The 23,297-nt window shown below is 40.7% G+C and overlaps 1 protein-coding gene across 2 annotated transcripts in view; it reads right to left on the bottom strand.

Moving 5' to 3' along the window:
- Window positions 1-338: 338 nt before the first annotated feature.
- Window positions 339-23,297, bottom strand: part of SOCS6 (suppressor of cytokine signaling 6) — a 39,712-nt gene continuing 16,753 nt past the window's right edge. For both annotated transcript variants that reach the window (XM_042961496.1, XM_007084745.3), the window contains exon 3: window positions 339-6,108. In XM_042961496.1, the coding sequence (XP_042817430.1) occupies window positions 4,376-5,983 (1,608 nt within the window). In that variant the 5' untranslated portion in view covers window positions 5,984-6,108 and the 3' untranslated portion in view covers window positions 339-4,375. The remainder of the gene's footprint in view (window positions 6,109-23,297) is intronic.

Below are 23,297 nucleotides of genomic sequence, written 5' to 3'. Positions count from 1 at the left end.
TCTCAGAACCAGTAACTGGAAAAAGTTAAAAGTATTAAAGAAAATTTGATAGCCTGCTTCTATTTTTATGAAATATTATCAATAGGGACATTTAAAAAAATGTCACGATCCAAACATTTCATCATCCAGTACAAACTTCTAGTGAAGTCTTATTACTGTGCTAATGTTAAGTAGTCTGTTTAGGAGAGGTTTTGTTATGGTTTGTCAGTTCACTCCAGCCTTTATGTTAAAGGCTTTAGGATATTAGCAACATTTGCTGATTCTAAATTCATTTCCTATCTCCTGTGAGCAACACTATTTTACTTTTTCCTGGCTTTTTTTTTCTGCCTTTTTTTTTTTTTTTTAACTAAATTTGCTGGTCCCTACCCTCCAGTCTCTGCAAGTTTATGAGACATCCAGAAACTATCTAGTTAACCTGATTTAATTAAAATCAGATTCTGTAATCCAGATATTAAATATAAATAAACTACAAGGCAGGTCTTGTGAACGAAATTTTTATTTACACACTGTATCTAGAAGCAGATACATAAATCCTTATACAATTAATTTCCAAAAATGTGCAAGAAATTACTATAATTTGTTTACAAACCAAAACACATATTAAAATCAATGGACTTTGGATAATTCATTCTGTGGTGTTCTCAGTACAAATGGTACACACCTGACTTGAAACATACAGAAAAAGTGTAAAGTACAGCAATCTGGATTGCAAGTATTAATTTCATGGCACTCCCAACGACTATAAAATGTCTTTAAACCCAACATGTATACTTATTACAAAATTCTATAAGAATTTTTCATCATCTCTGGATGTAGAGTTTGGATCACTTGTCAGAAACAGCAACTACACATTCATTCACGATGTTATGACTAATTAATAAAAAGAACGTTTATTAAAAAAAAACCCTTCCTAATAGGATTTTTAAAAGTATTAAAAGAAATCAAATTTGTGATTACTAGCGTACCAATACTTTATTTTGGAATTTTAAAGTTTTTTATGGAACTGGCAACTGTTTCTTATTAGAGTTTTCAACAAAACTGTCTTGCTGGTAGTGTGATTTCATTTTCAAATTAAGACTTCGCATTCGATGAACAGCCATTAAGATTTAATATATACTATTTTGAATCACTCATGTAGGTGATCTCTCGTATATAATGTGAAATGTCCATGATTAAAATTGGCGTTTCTGAAAGCATTAAGATATTTAGACCCAGCACTAGCAGGGACACTGCATAGAACCTATTTAAGATTTTAGTAATTTTTATCCTGTTTCGGTAATACTGGCTCAGAAATTATAAGGTATACTTTGTGTTTATTTCCTAATATGCCGACGATTTAGCCTTCTGGCACACAATTTTCTTCAATAGCAAGATGGTTGCCCTTGTAACTCGTTTCCTTAAAAACTATTTTTAGTTCTATGATCATTTCCTGTGATATATTTTTGACCTTCTAGATTTTCAGATTATTGCACCAAGTAGAAAGAGAAGATTTCCTTAGAAAGAGAAAGAGGGAGATATTTTTCAAGTACTTTCTATGCTTTTTTATTATTTATAAAAATGCACAAAAGTGTCCTAGGAAGCCTAGAATTATCTTCTGGCCTCCGTTGTATTTTGTGGTGAAATCTTCAAGAAAACAACTCTGATTCATTTACTATGGCAAAAGGATACGGCTTTCCTGTTTTCTCTTTCTTGCCTTGAGTTCATATCTTTAAATGTCACTTACAGGTTGTGTCCATGTCATCTAAGCTGCCACTCAGGGTAATCCAGAAGTTTACACAAATGGTTTCTAGACCAAACTACGGGATGGCGATTTCCCTCTTTTCTCCCTTCCATTTTTAAGCAGACTATTTTAGTATCCTATAAAGCCGATCTTTCACATTATCTCGTGCTGCCTATGCCAAATGGCTCTCTCTACACAAAAGCAGAAAACACTGCAATACTCCTTTGTTTGTAAATAATTTCTTGGCAAATACTTTTATTTTTCTCGATACACTGTCAGACCCTAGAAATTTCAAATTGGATTAGAATGGGGCATTTTAAAGTATTTTATGTTATGAATATACAAAAAGCACATAAAAAACTGGCTTTCTGAATTAGAACGGCATCTAGACTTGCCCTCCATAAAACACAAAATATGATTTTAAAAACCATTAGATGAAAATCAAAATAATCTTGAAACTAAATAGCTAAATCTTGAACACATGGTATCATGAGGAACACGTGGGGAACAGGCTATGTCCACACAAGAAGACGGGGTTCAGGGCAGTCCAAAGACCTCTGTGCACCATGGTCTCACAAAGAGTACATGTAAATGCTTCTAGAAACATGGAGAAGCCATTTCAACATTTATTATTAATACACAGTGACTCTGTGACAATACCTGCCATCTAATATAGATGCACAGGGACTTTTAACTCACCCTAGATCTATTTTAAATTGTTTAAAAATAAATAGTTTTGCAAAAAAATAGTTTAAATGTCTTGCATTAATTTGATAAGTTTACAACTCTGTAATAGTTCTTAATCCAAATAGCTTATAGTGAACACTTAAATTATATTATTACAGTATACTCCATCTTATTAGGTGAAAACATCAGGAAATTCAAGAGGAGCCTTTATGACAAGGTACAATCAACATTCCACCAAAATTAAGTACCTTTTCCCCTTTATGTCAAAATGCCATAACACGGTATCATTGTGCCTTTTCTTGGTATTTCTCAGTTCTGACCCTAAAAAACAGAGAGGAAAAAAAAAAACAAAAAACAAACAAAAAAACAGGGATACTGAATGACAAAGCCATTAGGGTTGACCTAAGACCTTTACTCTTGTTTTTAATTGACGGGTAAGAGACAGGAAAACTGAGTGACAAAGGAAGAAATGTCTTAAATTGTATGTTTCATCTGAGATGGAAACATTCTCTACATGGGGTACTTCCAAAATACTCACTAAAGAATAGTGCAGCGAATAAACACTGAATGTCAAAAATAACAGAAGTACTGGGGACAACCCCACCCCCCACCCCCCAATCCAAGTGACTAAATTAGAGATAAAATACCTAACGATGCCTGCCAATTTACTTAAGACTCAGCTAGATTTAAAACAACAAAAAACCAAAAAACAATAAATTAGTTTTAAACAGCGGTATATGGCAGGTGACAAGACTTCCATATACCTGATATGGTTTTAATACTCTTCTTACATGATGCTCCACAGTTTCCACAGTTTTTCAACTAAAGTCATCGGGTTTTTTTGGTTTTTGGTGGGGAGAAGGAAGAAGGGTCAAACCTAGCATATCTTAATAGTGACTACATAAAAGAATAAAAATCCAACTCTAAAACAATGTTTTCTATTCAAATCAATTTAAAACTTTATATAAACTTAAATGATGCAAGAGAACCCACTCTTTCTATGAAAATCGGTTCTACGTCAAGTTCACCCAAAGAAAATGTTGGCTAAGCGAAAGAAATCACAGAAAAAAACACTTTACCGAAGGAAAGTATAATTAATACACAAAAAAATTATCATCACAGGAAACTATGATCATCTAGTAATTTCTTCAGTAATAGTTCTAGTCCCACAGATCTTTTCACGTTATGCCAATTTGTACCAGAGCTTAATGACAGAAAAGGCAACGCTTTCTTACGTTGGTGTTATATACTTCTTGATGATTTTTTAATGTAAGGCCATTTATTAAAGTAGACAAACACAAGATGAAAATGAAGGCAACAGAAAAATTCCACTTTCCACAACCAAAACACAGCACAACCTCAGAAACAATTTAGAGTAGGTGTTGTAAAAGATATGCTGCGGGTCTACATTCTAACACCCAAGATTATGTCCAATCATAATTCTAAATAAATCTTTCTAAAGTAGGAGAGTAAAAATCATTTTCAGTGTACGTGTAAATTCTGTGTTTTATCACACGGGTATGTTTATTCAACACTATCTCTGAAAATGGGCCATTTAAAGAGACATAACAATACTCATTCTGTAAGTTTCATTCAACTTTACTTAGGGTTGAATACACATGAAATGTGCTTTTAATGCATAAAAATCACAGTGGATAGCAGCAAAGGACTTGGGGGGGGGGTGGTTAAGGAGAATCTGATAATTCACATTGTGATTATTCTGCACATTGATGAAAGATAATTCACACTTCCGAAACCTCTAGACTTCCCTTTTTAAAGAACCAAAATAAACCCAAGACACCTTGCTGACACTTCCCCACCCCGAACTAAACAAATTGATTACTTTTACACATAAAACTGAAATAGTATGGCAGCAAAAGATTTCGATAGCAATGAAAGTTTGTAAACTGTATTTCAATCTCTTTTTCTTATTCCCAAAGTGCAAGATGCGGGGGTTCTCATAATCTTTCAGTAGTGCTTCTCCTGTAAGTAATCCTTCATTTTGTTTGGCAAAGGCAGTTTCTGAATTAAGTCTATTCTGGTATACTGACGTATAACAAAACGACACAGGTACTGCAAAGAACGCACCTGCATGAACCGTGACACTGGATTGGTCAGTCTGACCGGGTAAGTTGCAGATCCGGGCAACCGAGACCTTGAATAACAAAAAGCTCCGTTTTCAGAGTCCCTGATTGAATGCTCGATCAGATCAACTATAGACGTATGTCCTTCCACATCCGGCTGTTCATAAAAGCTAAATCTACCGTTTGAGTGTTCAATTCTCGTGTGAAGTGTTTTGCCATGGGAGCGAAAGCTCAAGCTTAAAAGGTAACGGTCATCAGAACTATCCCGAACGAGAAAAGAACCATCTGGCACGTTTGCTAGCTTCCCTTCTGCCTCCCAGCGTGTGATCGGTCCCCAGTACCATCCTTGTTTCGCCAGTTTTTTCAGCTCCTCCGTAAGGCTCGTCACAACCATGGGACCACTACTCTGCACCGAGTCGTAAACTCTTGCAACCCCAGGGGCAGAGTTAGGATCAAAATTCAAATGACAGCGCATGCTTTCCGCCACGTGGGCATCTGTGCCGGTGAGCCCACCGAAGTTCCTTTGGATCTGATTGGTCTGCATTGGAGGTAGCAACGGTGAGAGTGGGGGGGCATCGTCGTGACTCGCTCTCGGGCTCTGCAACATGACTCCCGTGGTGCCAATCAACAAGCCGTTCACCGCCGGATCCACAAAGATCTCTGGGGCCACCACTAGGTCCTGGTCTACCCGATTCTCGTCTTCGGCGAAGGAGCTCCCTCCCACTTGCGGAGGGACCGCAGAGACTTCCATGGGAGAAGAGCTGTCCAGACAATAGCTACGCGACCCTTCCAGAGGGTACATCCCCTCGTCTAAAGGCACAGTATACTGAATGTAGTCCTGAGGCATAAGTCCGATAACTACAGGCACATGTTCATCAAGGTGAAGATGCAAGTCTCCGTTGTGAGACTCTGAACTCTTGAGTGAACTACTCTGCTCCTGGCACGCCGTCTCCGACTGGAGGTCGTGAAAATCCTTCCGAACCCCGTTCAGGGCTGGGCTCGGGCTGGAAGAGTGAACCAAGGCTTTGACCCTCACCTCCATCTTGATGCACGTCTCCTCCGAGTTCGTGGGTCGCAGAGGCCACGGCGTAGGGCTGTAGTGATGGTTGCGGAGCGAAGTGGACCTGATGGGCCTCTGGGCTCTCACGTCTTTGAAGACCAGGGGCGCCGAGGAGGAGGAGAAGGTGTCCTCGTCAGCCGAGCTCCCGGAGGGCGCGCTGCCCTTGCCTTTCTGCTTCTGTTTCGCAGACAGCCGTCGTTTTAACGTACCCATCAGGCTTTCGCTCTTGGATCGACTCTTCCCACCCTTTTCATCTTCGCTGTGGAGATCGCAGCTGGCCATGTCTTTACCGTAGCAGCTACCAAACAAGGAGTCATCTTTCCCGAAATCACTGGCCAGTGACGGTTGCTGCACTACCATGAAATCCGTTTCTTCTTTACTTTTATTCAAGTTGAAAGATTTTCGGAAGGTTTTAAGACTAATTTTCTTCATTATGACTAGTTACCTAATCCGAGGGGATCAATTTCTCTCCGGAATATTATCCTCAAACATCTGGAGAGGCTGCAATGCTGCATCTATGTACTTTTCCAGCTTCATATACCCTTTGGAGCCATTTTCTAAAAAATAAAAAATAAAATTAAAAAAAAGTCACATTAAAAAAAAAAAATCTTTCCACAGAAGTTTTACTTTACTGTTTCAATCCTTTCGCCTCCACACGAGGACACGTGAGTCCCCTGCTCACGGCCCCTGCCAAGCCTGTCAGGATGCTGCGAGGGCAAACCCTAACTTTCCTCTTCTCCTTCCGCACCGGCTTCCGGACAGGAGTCCGCGCTCCGGCCTTCGCCGACACCGCCCCCTGACACCCACTCTCAGCCTCGCATGATGCGCACCGCAGGGATCGCCACTCCCCGGCCTGCACCCGGCCCCAGGCCGCAACCCGGCGACACGCGCTCGGTGGAGACGCCCAGTCCCACCGGCGGGAGAACGAGTCGGCCTGACCCCTCCACAATCTACACACGCTTTCAAATACGGAGGCATCTGTAAAATTACGTAAAAGAATCCCATGATCTGTGATGATCTGGAAAAAGTCTAGAAATGCCCCTTTAGAACACACCTTTGCGTTTCCTGAGACTAAGGCCCCTTCCCATTCGTGTTCCCAGCGCCTCGCACAGAGGAGAGACGCCCAACGCTCGCAGCCGGGACGACCCGTGAAAACTAGGTATGTGTAGGTGTGGATCTATTCTGAAGATTATGAAGCACATTTCCCGAGTTAGGATTTCTTCCTCTCTCTCTTTTTTTTTTTTTTTTTTTTTTTTTTGGTAATTTCGCCTGGCAAGTTTTTATACCTCTGTATCCAGGAATACATTTTCTAAACTATCTTGTACATCATTCCATCACTGAAAAGATAGGATTTCAATTCTGTGAAGGCTTTCTGACTGTCGTTTTATAGGGAAAAGTTTGCCCCAGAAGTAATATTAACAGTAATAACTGCTTTGCAAAGACATTCTGTTGAAACTACGCACAATGCTTTATATTTATTTCCTCTATGTCCGTGCTCTGCACTTTCTGCAAGCATCAAAGTATAATGCCATCACAAGATGATTAGCTTGACTTGAGCAAAATGCTGATAAAACTAACAGCAAGATTCCAACTCCCCAACCACTAGTTTACCACCACTCTGTTTCCTGCCAAAGGACTACAGGCTCCAAGCTTGATGACATTCATGACTTCACTGTGCAGTTACTAAGCCCCTGTTACAAACCCAGCACTGTATGGTCATATGCAGATTAATAAATCAGTTCTGGCCTCATAACCCGGTGGCAGAGAGACATCTATGAATGGATAAATTATACTACAAATCTATTAGTAACATACTGACGATAATATGGTGGGAACGGAGGGGAGACGTATCTTTAAATGTTTACTTCAGGGACAGATAGGATTTGGTTACTGTGCACACAGAATCAGCAGGAAATTATTTTTAATAAAAACCACTGAGATCAGACAACCTATCAGGGGATCAGCAATATCATCTCCATAAAGGAAAAAGCAATTTTAAAAAGTCGTACTGTCACGTACTATGTTTTTGAGCAAGTTGTAGGAAACAAAATGCATGTAAGTACTTGGAGCACCAGTTACTTTTAAACATCATATTAAGCTGTGGATTAGATGAACTCGTTATCCAAGTACCATTACTTTCTACCTAATATCTAAGTTATTAACATGTAATATATAAGTTATTCACATTTTTAATTTGTTTGACAAAAACATGGCCATTTCATAAATGTGAAGTGGAGAATATAAGGACACTATTCTTTAGCTGGTAAGTCACTCCTTTGGAGTTGACGAAGTAGACGAAGTATAGGTTTTGTAGCCAAAGCCAGATTCCAATATCTAATCTCTTTTGACAGGAATAACAGTCCCCACACTTGACTGTGACAGGTACATCTGAAAAGGTAAAACCGCCATGTAGTGGAATTTAGATATTTTGGTGATAGATGACTAGGATGAATTACAACCTGCCATGAGAAAGAGGCCAACATGAAATGCAAGCGAAGTAAAATAAGCTGTTCACTTGGGAATAACAGTATGTGTACAATTATGTCGAAATTTTAAAACGTCACCAAGTATAAAAAAAGATCAACAGAAAGGAGACAATATCCCACTCACCACAGAAATAAATAAATAGTAAATAAAAGTGAACCAGGTGGCTTTTGGCAAAAATCAGTGTAACGTGTTTGTATGACGTGAGCCCAAATCATGGGCCTCGCGGATGACCAAGTCCTGGACCCTGACCACGGAACCCCACACCTTGACCACGGAACCCCACAGCCCAACAGACTACGTGGCTACTCCCAAAGTTGACAACCAGTGACTTAATATAACTTACCACGCTTAGCATTTACATACTAACTTCACATCAACTAGCCTTTCTACAGAAATATTTTAGGAAGGCCAAAAAAAGTGTCTTCATGAAAATCTGTACATTGCATGTTCACACTCCTTCATCAGAGTATGAAGTTTTAAAAATGCCTGAGAATCAGTTTTAAATTCTGTTGCAACTAAATACCATTCCAGAATAACATAAAATAATTTTGTCATATTACATACGTGTGCACCATGGAAATATTTGCAGAAATCTTTGCAAACAGAAAAACTGTCACACACAGAAGCAGGCCCGTGCATGTATGGAAACTTGATGCACGAGAGAAGGCAAACCAGTGGCAAAGGACACAATTTAGTCCACGGTGCTAAGATAACTGGCTATGCATCCGGAAAAATGAGAAAACTGGAGTCCATATCTCACACCATCAATGAAAATAAACTGCCAGTAAATTAAAAATCTAATAGTGAAAATCTGTTTAGTTAGAATAAAATATAAAATATCTTTAAGCCTTTGAGATAGGAATAAAATTTCTTAAGCAAGGCACGAAAAGAATAAAACTTCAAAAGATACCACAAAGGGATGGAGAACTGTCAAATTTTTTGTGAAGCTAAGGAAAACAGGACAACCCAAGTATACCAAAAGTCCCATTAACTTCTCTTAATCAGAGAGAACTTTTAAGTACAATTCTTGATAATATTTGAAATTGCATTTATTTGTCTTAACAGGCTGAAATGGTGACCTGAAGACTAATAAAGCCGCCTGTGTTAGTGATAATTTTCCGGCTCATTGGCGACGAATCCAATTTTGTTCATACAAAGGACCGGGCATCAATTCACACAGAGATTAAGAAAGCTTAATTACCAATAGCTATAAAATATAAAACTAAAGGATGCAAATACAAGACAAAACAAACCTGTTCAGCCCCAGTAAGAGTGATGTTTGCAGTGATTATTGAAAATCAGCAAATTCTTGATGATCTACATCAATGGATCAACAACCAGAATGACTTCTAATGATCTGTCTGGAATGTCACCCCGTCTCTCAAACCCAAGCAGGTCAATCAACCTGACCACAGAGGGTCAGGAACAACTTTCTAGGAATGGTGTAAACTGTTAGTTCAGTTTCAATCTTAATTATGAAGGCTTTTGTTTTCCTGCTTCTGTGCCTGTTTATGGTTACTCCCTCCTCCTGCTAAATGCTCTTTTCTGTCGTCCACCTTTCAGAGAATTCCTTAGAAGAATATATCTCTTCCTGAAATCTACTCTGATCACCCAGCCGGAGGAGAGTTCTCTCCCCCTTCTCTGAACTCCAAATACTCCGTATGCTCTTACTTAATAGTAGGTCACACAGCGCCCTAGAATTGCTTGTGTTCTGTTCACATCGTATCTCCCCAGACTGTAATCCTTGAAGAGAGAGGATTACAGAAAGAAATGAGAAATGTCTTACTCATTTTTTTTATTCCTAACTAGGAGGTACCATTACATATTTAATATATACTGCTTAAATTCTTTGATACCAAATAAATATTCCTTCACTATCAAGTAAATGATAGGAATGATGGGACAGGAAAACTACAGCATGCAAAACTGGCTAAATCTCTTAACAAAATGGAGCAATCTAACATCTATAAGAAGCCCTTATTACAAGTGATCCAGGACCGGCAATTCCATCTAAAAAGGCCACATGGAAAAACACCTGCCCGTGAGTCAACATGCTCTACCATACAGAATCTATTCCCGTACTTTCACACCGTATGCATTCAGATATGCAAGGGCTATCGAAATTCTACCAAATCAATACCAGTAAAGAGAAAGAAGTAAAGACAGTAAATACTCCCCCCCATGACTCAGTTCCACATAGTTATTCTTTTTTTTAATTTTTTTTAAATGTTTATTTATTCTTTGAGAGAGAGAGACAGAGAGAGCACAAGCGGGGGGGGGAGGGAGGGAGGGAGGGAGGGAGGGATGGAGGGAGGGGGAGAGAGAGAGAGAGAGAGAGAGAGAGAGAGAGAGAGAGAGAGAGAGAGAGAGAATCTAAAGCAGGATCTAGTCTCTGACCTGTCAGCACAGAGCCCAACGTGGGGCTTGAACTCATGAACCGTGAGATCATGACCTGAGCTGAAGTCAGACCCTCAACTGACTGAACCACCCAGGCACCCCTAGTTATACAAGTATTTTAAAAATAAAGTTTTTTTGATCTTGAAAAGTTGAAGATGAGTGAAAAGTACAGAACCCATGGCATTATCTACATATGGATTATGGTATCATCGGGAAATCGAAGTTGTACTAAGCATCTGAATCTTACAGCAGGTACTACGGACTGTCCTTCCTGTTGTAAGCTATTTTTCATAAAGCTCTGTTATGGGCCTTTCCACACTCCATGTGTGAGCTACTCTACTGCATCTGGGGCGCCTGGGTGGCTCAGTCGGTAGAACGTCCTAAATCCTGACTTAGGCTCAGGTCATGATCCCAGGGTTCTGGGATTGAGCCCTGTGTCTGCCTACACGCTGAGCATGGAGCCTGCTTAAGATTCTCCCTCCCTCTGTCTCTTGCCCCATGGAAGCGCACACGCACGTTCCCTGAAAAAAAAAAAAAAGTACTCTACTAGATCCAAGAGAAGTTATGCTGTTTGAGGCACTTGGGTGGCTCAGTCGGCTGGGCGTCAGACTTCAGCTCAGGTTATGATCTCGCAGTTGGTGAGTTCGAGCCCCATGTCGCGCCCTGTGCTGACAGCTCAGAGCCTGGAGTCCACTTCAGATTCTGGGTCTCCTTCTTTCTGCCTCTCCCCTGCTTGCATTTTGTCTCTCTCTCAAAAATAAACATTAAAAAATTAAAAAAAAAAAAAAAAAGAAGTTATGCTGATACAAAACTAAGAGAAGACATCTGTGGGCTCCAAGACAGATCAAAGAAATGACGGGAAAGGGCTGGACAGGGACAATCTAATATAGTATTCTTGAGAAGTAAACTTTGAACACGACCAACCATTAAGAGCTTATTTAAGTCAGACCAGGCTGTAAACAAAGAAACAGGGAAGGGTATTTGGGGATTCCTAACTTTGCCTCCTGGCTGCATGCCGACTGGCAGCACATCTGGAAGTAAAATCCACAAGCAGGTCTTACTGGCTCTTTGAAGCCCCCGAACTCACAGACCAAATACTTTGTCCACGTTCTTTTCATCACTATCATCAGATCCTGAAAGGAGTCTTAACCCACAAAAAGGTCCGTCTTCAGAGAAAACCTTGTAAGTGGAAAGAACACCACACCCTGGTAGTGATACAGCTGGGTGGCCCTGCCATCATCACGGTCACTATTTTAGGAAAGGCTGTAAACGAGTGAACCAAGGAGCACAGGATAATTGTCACTGTGACAGATACCATGGTGGGAAAGGAAGCAATCAGAGAACACTGGTTCCCACTCTAGAATCCACCAACACCTACGACCCCTCCAAAAAGCCTCCCTGACAAGCCAATATTTGGGCCAAGGCTGGAATGATAAGAGGCCAGTCATGCAAAGGAAGGCTGAGGTGGAAAGAACAACTCTCTGGACTGAGGGAAGGGCAAGTGCAAGGGTCCTGCGGTGGGAAACTGCAGAAACTCGGAAACACTGGGGAGCCCACCGTGCCCGACACCGTATGGTGTGAAGGAGCGGGGGTGGGGGGGGCATGAGATGGCACACCGAGGTGTCTGGGTCGGATTCTAAGCGCGCTCAGAAGAATGAAAAGGTTTTAAAAGCACAAGCTCTAGTTTAACTATGCACCTCCCAGTTTTGAGCCCACAGATCATCCTCCCCAACATACACATACAAACCCACCAGGACTGTAACTTTGAAGACAAAAAGCAAATCAAAAAACAAAAACCCTGGGGTCTCCAATTACCTTCTCCAAAGAACAGATGAGCACTTTCTTCATAAAATGTAAGCTATTAAAACAATCACTTGGAACTACGTGTAGCTGTTGGAGAGGACTGTCCACGTGTCCCTAGTAGACCACACTCCTCTTAGACTTTTTAACAATGGCTGGGTTGAGCGAGTTTCAGGGTCAACATATGAGCACTGGAGAGAGTCAAAATGAATCAACTTCTTGCGAAGGTTTTATTAATACCTAATTTCCATTTACAAGTCATTCTTTTTTTTTTTTTAAAGTAGTTCTTTTTTTTTAATTTTTTTTTTTTTTTAACATTTATTTATTTTTGAGGCAGGGAGAGACAGAGCATGAACTGGGGAGGGTCAGAGAGAGGGAGACACAGAATCCGAAGCAGGCTCCAGGCTCCGAGCTGTCAGCACAGAGCCCGACGCGGGGCTAGAACTCACGGACCGCGAGATCATGACCTGAGCCCAAGTCGGCCACTTAACCGACTGAGCCACCCAGGCGCCCCAAGTCATTCTTTATAATGTCCCAGTTTGTGATACAGTTTTAGTGACATGAACATTTGACTTCAATTAAAAATTGTTAATTGACTGAAACATGACCTCTGATAGGAAACAGTTATAGTTGCAAACGCTTCTGGGTTCGCCAGTTACGAACACACAAGTCATTACATCAGAAACGTGCGTACGTGTGTATGTGTACGTGTGTGTAGCTGTGTGGCCTCAGATAACACAGTAGAAATAACCCAGATTCATCTCGGGGTCGGGTGGAAAACATCTGGAGGGCATGCTACACACCATAAGCCTGAGTTTTAGAGATCCTTAACTGGGTAAGTTCTGAAAAGCAGGTATGACGATGAAGAAAACCCCAGAGCATGATGTGGAGAGCACAGGGGCAGGGCCAGGGCGGCCCCTATGGAGGCGACACAGCCCAATCTGCTGTCCACATACACTCTGCTCTTTCTCGCATCCAACCGACAAACCGTGGGAACAGTAAAACCCTGAAATGCTGCCCACCCCACTCAGTGAAAAACACAAGTCTCTACAGCGGTAGGGCCCGAGCTGACAGGACTCTCCGGTCTTTGCACGACCCGCCCTCTCCACTCCTCCACTCGATGCTCTGAGAATGCCACAAACACGCTGCCGTTTGGGGCACCGGTGCCGCTGCAGATGCACACGGCCGAGCCCGCAATTCCTTCCAGTCTTTGCTCAACTGCCACCTTCTCAAGGTCACCTGCCCTGACCCGACACGTCAGCTGCAATACAGACCCTCTTACCCTCTTGAATCGAGTTAGTGTTTTCTAGCATACAATAAAACTTTCTCATTTCTTCCGCTGCCTTTCTGCCCCTCCAGACATTAAAAAAGAACATAAGCTTCACAAAAGCAGGGATTTTTTTTTTTAATTTTTTCAATGTTTTTTATTTATTTTTGGGACAGAGAGAGACAGAGCATGAACGGGGGAGGGGCAGAGAGAGAGGGAGACACAGAATCGGAAACAGGCTCCGAGCCATCAGCCCAGAGCCCGATGCGGGGCTCGAACTCACAGACCGTGAGATCGTGACCTGGCTGAAGTCGGACGCTCAACCGACTGCGCCACCCAGGCGCCCCAAAAAAAAGCAGGGATTTTAACTCCACTGTATTCACTGATGTCTCCTAAGAGTCTAGGACCATTCCAAGGGCCTAGGAGGTGCTCAGTAATTGTGAGTAAAACCATTTTATTTATTTTTTATTTTTATTTTTTAACATTTATTTATTTTTGGGACAGAGAGAGAGACAGAGCATGAACGGGGGAGGGTCAGAGAGAGGGAAACACAGAATCTGAAACAGGCTCCAGGCTCTGAGCCGTCAGCACAGAGCCCGACGTGGGGCTCGAACTCACAGACCGCGAGATCATGACCTGAGCCGAAGTCGGACGCTTAACCGACTGGGCCACCCAGGCGCCCCTGAGTAAAACCATTTTAAACATGCAAACCTAATCGGATGCCCTGCCCGCCTACACCTCCCACACTCCCACCCTCAAGCCATAATTTGCCATTTTTCAGAATAAAGTCACAAAGCTCCTTATCATGCTCAATAAAACCCTACAGTCTGGCCTTTCTCTACTTGGTCCTTTTGCTCCACTCACACCGGAAGTGCTCATGTTCACCACATCCTCACTCTACACAGAACTTTCAACGTGCTGCCCCTTCGATCTGAAATGCTCGCTCCAGTCTCTTCTCCAACTAACGCCTTCACACCTCACGTTATCCACCAACTCCTTGGGGAACCCTGCTCTTCCTGAGTAGGTGACATCCCCTGATTCCAGGATCTCGTAGTCCTGCACACTTCTCCCAGGGTGTGCACTTAGATCTGTCTGTACAACTACCTGATTAACGACTCTCAGCCCAGCAGACCATCCATACTCCATGTGAAAGCAAAGACCCTGGCAATTTTTTCCAACATCTCAACCCCAGCTCGCAGCGTGTACCTGGTCCAAAGAAGGTACTTGATACAACTGCATTCAGCGCACAGCACAGTGAAACGAACGTGGACACTGCTCCACACGACAGGCGACCTGATGCCCACGACTGCCCCAGCAGCAGGCCTGGTGACTGACTCTGGGGTGACTCACATTCACATCTCAGTTGACCTCACGAGGGGCGCCTGGCTGGCTCGGTCGGTTAAGCGGCCAGCTCTGGGTTTCAGCTCAGGTCACGATCTTGAAGTTTGTGGATCCGAGCCCCACGTCAGCTCTGTGCTGATGGTGAGGAACCTGCTTGGGATTCTCTCTCTCTCCCTCTCTCTGCCCCTCCCCTGCCTGCTCTCTCTCTCAAAATAAGTAAATAAACTCAAGTTTTTTTATTTAATAAAACAACCTCGCTAAATTTTGGGTTCAAATGGTTTCTACTTCCCGCTACTGCATCCATTTCGTAGAAACAAAAGACTGACAACCACAGTGAAAGTATTTGGTAATTATCTACATGATAATCATTCCTCCTTGAACTGCCAATCCATATGTAACTCAACACTAACGTTAAATAAACAAAAACCCTATGCATTAAGAACTATAAAAAGTTCTATTAGAACATATGGCCTTCTCTCTCTTCCCTTCATTTTCTAGGCAAAGATCACTCTGGAATTTTTAAGAGTATCTGTTTTTCTGTTTGCACTTCCAAAAATATATGCCATCTTTTTATAGGATTACCATCTGTCTCATCATGCCTAAGTAAATGTTCTGAATTAGTTTTACTGCTTTTCTAATTGTAAAATTCGAAGTTTACACATATACTTGAAAATGTGTATAAAAAAGTTCAAGGGAAAAGGTTTTAGACGAGCATACGTGATCTGTATGGGCCGCAGATAACGTCTTCAAATAATTTCACAGACTCTTTTTTTTTAAGGAATGATTGGACTTAGTCGTGCTGGCCATTAAAACACCTAAAGAAAACATTTAAAATACAACATGGAACAGCTACTTAACATCAACAAATAAAATAGTTTTGTTATTGTCAGTTTAACAAGTGAGGAAACTGGGTCTCAGAGATTGAAAGCTACCCAACAAAGTTAAATAATCCGTCATGAGGAGACAGCAGATGTGCAGCCTGAACCCGGCTGCCACCTCGAAGCTCATTCTTCCCCTGCGACAAGCCGCCAGGCCAGTCCTCCTGCTGCTATATCAGGGTTCCCCCAAGTCTCCAGGCTGGGGACCTCTTTATCCTCGTCCAAAGCATAGACAAGAAGCTTTGTCTAGGTGGGTTCTAGCTACTCAAATTTACCCTAGTAGAAACTAAAACTGAGACTTTAAAATATTTGTTTTTAAATGATAATATACTCATCACGTGTTAATGTAAATAACATTTTCCCAAGAAATAAATGTATTTACCCAAACAATAAAAATTCAGCGAGGGAAGTGGTGCTGTTTCACATTATTGTAAATCTTTTTTCTGTCTGACTTAAGACAGCAGGACTCTCACGTTTCCATCTGCCTTCAATCTGTTACATTATGTTGTTTCAGTTAAAGTGTAAGAAGAAAATCCAACCGCCTACAGATATATATCTGGGAAAGGGAGAAATATTTCCTTTAATAAACTTCTCATAGAACTGTGGATATTCTTTCCTGTGATATTATACCAAAAATCAACAAGTGATAGTTCCTTAAAAAGTTAGCTGCACTGAGAAATCTGAAACCCTTTCAATAATTTTTTACTCTATTACATTCAAATCCATTGGTCTAGCTTGCACTTTGAATCAGTCCTCTAGGTATGTACGATCTTAGAACATCAGGTATTAGAGATTTCATAATATAGTATCAAAAAATCACATCTGTTAACATCACCACTGATCTCATCAGAAAAGTCTCAGCACTGGGAAGCAGGTTAAGCTAACAGTGGTAGACCCAAGTTCTCCACAATTCTATGTTCGCTTGAAAGCTTGGATGTGTCACTGACACCAATCCTGTCAGTGAATTTGTGAGAAAATATCTACTAAAAGCTCAAGCTGAAAAACCACGGTTTGTCAACTTGCCGGGAGCCGATCCATCCAGCCTTTCTGATGGCACAGCCCGGGTGGTTGGCAGAAGGGCAACGCACAGCGACCCTCCGAATGGGAAGCTACTGGTATCCCTCCTCTTACTCATCATGGCCATCCCCATGGTCCAACTGGCACTGATGATTCAAAAGAAACCCATGGGGGCAAACTCGGGGATATTTTCTGGGGATGACCCCCAGGACAAAAAAGAAACCTTATATCCAGCCGGTGCCACCCCCGCCTGCCCGTCCCCTACCTAAAGGAAGGAGAGCCCCATATATCTCTCAGCCAGGGAGGGGGGCAAGTGGGTTCGAAAGCCCCACTCCGGCAACAAAGCAATGTCTCTATGGGTAGAAGTTACTCAAACCCCTAGGCCCAATTGGCCCCCAGGAGGCATTCCAGAGCATAACTGGACCCGGTGGGTTAAGGTACAGAATGGTTCATTAGTTCCTAGGTATACACTGTCTCTCTGGGAGCGCATAAGGAGTGGGTTCCTAGGGCCCTCTTGGCTCCCTCCCGGCACTCCAGACCAAAGCGAATACTTTTGTTCCTTGTACCGCAAATGGTTCAAAGGAACAATTAAGAAGTCATGTCCCTGTAAATGTTCCACTTGAGGTGTTGAGAGCTAGATGACCTTTCATGAAAATAGCGAAGCAAACGCTTTATAAAACTATAAATAAACGTAATGAAAGTAGTATGAAGAAGTTAATCAATAAGCAAAAAGGCAGGAGGAAACGTTACAAAGAAATAACCATGAGGTTCCTTAATGGGTGATTACACAAAGGAACGTTTTTAGAATTAGGTAAAGCCGAGAAGCGTAGGTGACGCACACGACAAGGAAACTGCTAACAAATATAATGCCACGTTTGCCACAGTAAAGCAGCCAGTCGAACCCACTGCTCTTGTCTGTGTCCATTTGTTATTTTCGCCGACGCCTCTCACCCTTCGGGAACCCCTGGACCTGCTGGGGCTGGATCTCGGCATCAACTATTCTCTTATTAATGTTTGTTTTATTTTTAAAGTAAGCTCTACGCCCAATATGGGGCTTGAACTCATGACCCCGAGATCAAGAGTCCAACGTACCACCGACTGAGCCAGCCAGGTAAACGTGGTGTTTCACGAAACACGAGCTATCTCAGCAACTACAACAACAGCACAAGGCTCCCTTCTTCGGTCAGCATGTGGAAGAGAACATGTTCTACACGTTTGCATCTCATCATAAGCATTCTGAAAACATGTGTACACAGGGTCAAGATTAAATAAATGCAGTCATTTTTACAGTTTCATCAGTGACATTCTTAAATGTAACTGTAATTTTCTTTTTACCACAAATGTCTAGAAGTAAGGAATATAAAACTGCTATGAAAGGGGCATCTCGGTGGCTCAGGTAGTTGAGCACCCAACTCTTGACTTCTTGACTTCAGCTCGGATCATGATCCCAGGGTTTTGAGATCAAACCCCGCATTCATTCTCTCTCATTCTCTCTCTCTCTCTCTCTCTCTCTCCTTCTGCCCCTCTCCCTGCTAGCATATTCTCTCTCAAAAAATAAATAAAAATATTTTAAAAATTTTAAAAATCATTACTTTCTTTAAAAAAAAACAAAAAACTGCTATGGAAGTTTAATTCCATCACAACAGTTGGTGCCACTCCTTGTCCGTGGAAAGGCACCTTCAATTTTACCCACCATTGTTTTTGCCCCCTTGGTAAAAATGGCAATGCAGTGAAAGAGGCAAATAATGTTTTAGCATTATTATCAAAGAGGATCCACAAACCATACTTGGAGCTACCAGCTTACAAGAACAAAAAGACTTTAATGGAAGCAAGGCATCCACACAAAACATTAGCAAGATAAAGAGTTTCACTGTTGTAAATATCTCTCTGCCCTAAAGGTTGCCAGTTTCTCAGGAAGCCATGGTTCATGACTTTCCACTGTAGGTCCTTGGATTCTTCTCCATTGTTCCTGAATCTACACTACTTGCCATTAACTTTATAAAAAAGTTTCCAGATAGAAGTAGAAAGTAAGGAAAATAGACTATATAATAAAAGAGAAAATAAGGGCAATGGCCAATATAACATGAAATATGAGAGAATTTAGGTCTCAGTGTTGGTTATGCCATTAAGTATGAGTGGGATAAACTCAACTATTAGAAAAAAGATTTTCAGATCTGATTTTAAAAATCCAGGGGCACCAGGGTGGCTCATTCAGTTGAGTGTCCAACTCTTGATTTCAGCTCAGGTCAGGATTCCAGGCTCATGAGATCAAACCCCATGTGAGGCTCCGGCTGAGCGTGGAGCCTGCTTAAGATTATTTCTCTCTCTCAAAATGAAAAATAAATAAAATAAAACAAAAAAGAAATATTTTTAAAAATCCAGTCATATATAGAAACACATTAAAACCAACCATCTCAGAAAGTTTCAAAATATGGTAAAATCTCTATTAGCCACCTCTATTAAACTATCCTCTTCTTCAGCATTCCTGTGATCATTCTATACTATCAGCTGAATTATATTTACTCACATTCTATTTGAGATCGGGAATGCGATCAGTCTTTGTCAACAGTTATATCCCCAGTACCTAAAATAGTACCTGGACATGGCTGATGTGCACCCTAATTTTTCTGAATTTAAATTCACTGCATGTTTTAAGCATGTAAACAAATTCTGTTTTAAAGTTCTTCCTATGAAAACAGTCAATTGATTTGTAAACACTAAATAAATGCAGCTGGTTAAAAAAAAAAAATCTTCTGCAGACTTAAGTGTAAACGAAACCACTCCAAAAGCCTAGAAAAAATTACTTTAAACAAATCTAGGCCTTTGTACAAAGATTGCTTTCCTGGGGTGCCTGGGTGTCTCAGTCGGTTAGACGGTTAGGCATCTGACTTCAGCTCAGGTCATGATCTCACAGTTTGGGAGTTCGAGCCCCGGATCAGGCTCTGTGCTGACAGCTTGGAGCCTGGAGCCTGCTTCGGATTCTGTGTCTCCCTCTCTTTGCCCCTCCCCTGCTCACGCTCTGTCTCTCCTCTCTCAAAAATAAATAAACATTAAAAAAAAAAAAAGATTGCTTTCCTTTTTTTTTTCTTTTGAGAGAGAGACAGAGAGACAGAGAGAGAGAGCAAGCCCGCGTGAGCCCCAGGAAGAGCGCAAGTGGGGGACGGGCAGAGGGAAAGAGAGAATGCTAAACAGGCTCTGTGCCATCGGACCCCAATACCTGGCTGGATCTCAGGACCCTGAGATCAGACCTGAGCAGAACAAAGATTGCTTTTCAAATGTAATTAACTTCTAATTCTACCTTTCGAAGTGCCAAATTGGAAACTAACATATAATGCATTATTTAAGGACAGATTCTACATAATTCAGGCTGACAGAGTTCAGTCAATAGATACAGAAAAACACTGGTCCCACATATGGACATTAATGAAAGAGTGTATATCTGCTTGTCTGAATTCAAAATAAAATGTTTAGGGGCACCCGGGTGGCCCACTCAGTTAAGCAACCAACACCTGATTTCAGCTCAGGTCACGAGCTCCTGGTTTGTGAGCTGAAGCCCCACACTGGACTCCGTGCTGACAGTGCCCAGCCTCCTGGGATGCTCTCTCTGCCCCTCCCCAACTTGCGCTTCCCCCCCCCACCCCGCCCAAATAAACTTTAAAAATACAATAAAATGTCTAAAAGTACATGGATCCATACATCAGTGAAGTTTTCCAATGAACTGACAAACGCCAATCCTAACTGCTTCAGGAAAAATATTCTAACAGAAAAGAATGAAAAAGGAAAATGCTATCAATAAGAAAGCTAGGGTAACAATAATAACATAAGACAGCATTACGTTCAAGAAAAATCGTCATACAAAAATAAAACAGGGCACATTACATAAGGTATAATCCACAAAGAAAATAAAAGTGCCAAAAATCTTTACACACAAAATGGAACAGCATTAAAGTATCTCTTTCGGCCCAAGAAAATAAAATAAACAAAAATGAAGGATATAGATTTAAATTACATAATTACTTTTTCTATTGGGATTCTATCCTCTAAAAAGTGAGAATATTATCTCCTTTTCAAGAACTTATGGAATCGTTACTAAATGTAACAACAGAGTGGGCCACACTGAAAATGTTGGCAAATTAAAAAATCAGAAATACCTCGGCAAGTGACTATTAGCCACTTTACTAGACAATAAAACTGAAAAGGAAAGCAGAAAAAATAAGTAAAAATTACCCAACATTCTCTTGAATCAAAGAAGAAATCTCAATGAGAACAAAAATGGCATACTCTTCACAAACATAATGAAAATGCTACAGATCAAAATCAATGCGATTCTGAAAGACCCTAAAACTGTGCTCACAGAAAACTTCAAAGAAGTTTTAAACATTTACAAAACTAAACAGTAAGGAATCATAAGAAACAAACTATGCATTCAATTCAGGGAACCAGCAGTTTGAGCCACAAAAAAAAAAAAAAAAAAAAAAAGAAAGAAAACACAAATTAATGAAATAGAAAATAAAAAGTAATAGTAAACAAGAGTTGATTCTTTGATTAAACAACAAAAAGTTGGTGAAAAACTGGCTGCCATAGTCAAGGAAAAGGGAAAAACACATTTACATGAATATTAAAATGAAGACAGTAGTAACTACAGATCTGTGAGAAATCAAGATACGTTAAGAGTACTTTGAAAACTCAGTAAAAATTGGAAACTCAGATAAAATGGCTAATTTTGCGGCAAAACATATATATTACCAAAATTTGCACTAGAAGAGATAGGAATCCAAAAGAGGCTAAAAGCTGTCAAAGAACTTGAGAAAGTTCTCAAAGAACACGAAGGCCCTCTCTTTCTTCAGGGAGAAAAAGGGACAAGTCAATAAAGACATTAAATACTCACTAAACTACGTCAGGACATAGAAAAAGAAACCTCCCAAATTTATTTCTGAAGCCAAAGAACATTAATATCACCACTGGACAAAGACAACACATTAAAAAAAAGCAAAAAACAAAACCAGAAACACCCACTGATCTCACTGATGAATGCTGATATATAAAACTTTTTTTTTGTATTTATTTATTCGGATAGAGGGGGCAGACAGAGAGGGGGAGAGAAAATCCCAAGCAGGCTCAGCACTGTCAGTGCAGAGGCCAACCTGGGGCTTGATCCCACGAACTGTGAGATCATGACCTGAGGTGAGATCAAGAGTCAGATGCTTAACCAACTGAGCCCCCAAGGCGTCCCTGAAAAACAAATCTCAAATATCAGCAAAAAACGGGGTGTCGAGGGAAAGGATTCAACTAGGTAAGGCGCATCTCAGGACTGCCAGCACGGCTGAGAACTTACAAATTTATAATTTACCATAGAGCAAAGGAGCAAAATCATATGACCACAGCTATAAATCACAAAATGGATCAGAAAAAAATGACATCAACCCGAACCCCCTCAAAAACACTCCTTCAAACAGAAGTAGATGGACATTTAACATGCTATATATAACAAAACTAAGATTCACATGAGTAAAAAAGAAACACTGAAAGCCAACAAGGATGCCAATTATCAAGTGTTATTTAGCATTATTTCCAACATATTACCTAATTAATTAGATAAGGGTAAGAAGGAAGTATAAATATTGGAAAGGAGGAGACAAGTTGGCATTATTTACAGATGGCATGACTGAACACCTAGAATATAACACATGTGGCTGAACAGCCAAGAGCGGAAAAAAGAGGGAAAAAAAACCTCACTCCACCAACTGCTTACACAATTTATGATGTAAAAACCACTAGTAAATATTTGCTTTTAAAAAGCTAGTAAGCCAACATAATAAAAGACTAGATTCTATTTATAATAGTTTCAAAAAAGATTCAATTAATTTTTAAACAATGTCCAGAACTACATGAAAAACTTTAAAACTCCTCAGAGGATCATAAGAGACTCAAATACATAGACACATCTTGTTCGTAGGTAAAAACAATTAAATCCTGTCAAAACATTAACTCAAGATCCCACAGAAACATCAATGGTATTTTTGCAAGAAACCAGACAAAATGATATTGAAATAAACTTGGACATATGAACAATGAAAAGATTAAGAAAAAATCTAAAGGAACAACTGAGGGAGAATGAGATAGCTTACCACTGGGAGGGAAAAAAAGACTAGAAAGCCAAGAAATAGGCCAAGACACAGATGAAAAGAGTATGTGGCCAAGAGAACATGTGACACTATTGGGGGAAGACGGATTATCCAAGAAATGATGACAAACAGGTTGGATAACCATTTGGAAGTGGTGGAAAAAGCAAGGCATTTATTTTCTGATACAAAAATACTGTGCAGAAGGATCAAATTACAAATAAAAATAATACAAAAGTTGGAGAAAACTCTTTTTGAAAATCTCAGCACTGCAGAAAGCCTTTCTATGCATAACATAAAACCTTGAAACCGTAGAGGAAAAGACTGACAATCTAACAACGCAAAATTTATAAATTTCTGGACAGCCAAAAGAATGGCATAATTAAAGCCCAAAGATAAACTGGAGGAAAACTGCAAACACATGACAAAGAACTAAT

Source organism: Panthera tigris, chromosome D3, assembly GCF_018350195.1.
Source record: "Panthera tigris isolate Pti1 chromosome D3, P.tigris_Pti1_mat1.1, whole genome shotgun sequence".
Taxonomy (NCBI): Eukaryota; Metazoa; Chordata; class Mammalia; order Carnivora; family Felidae; genus Panthera; species Panthera tigris.
The sequence above is the reverse complement of the archived record's forward strand: the minus strand, read 5'-3'. Positions and strand labels throughout refer to the sequence as shown.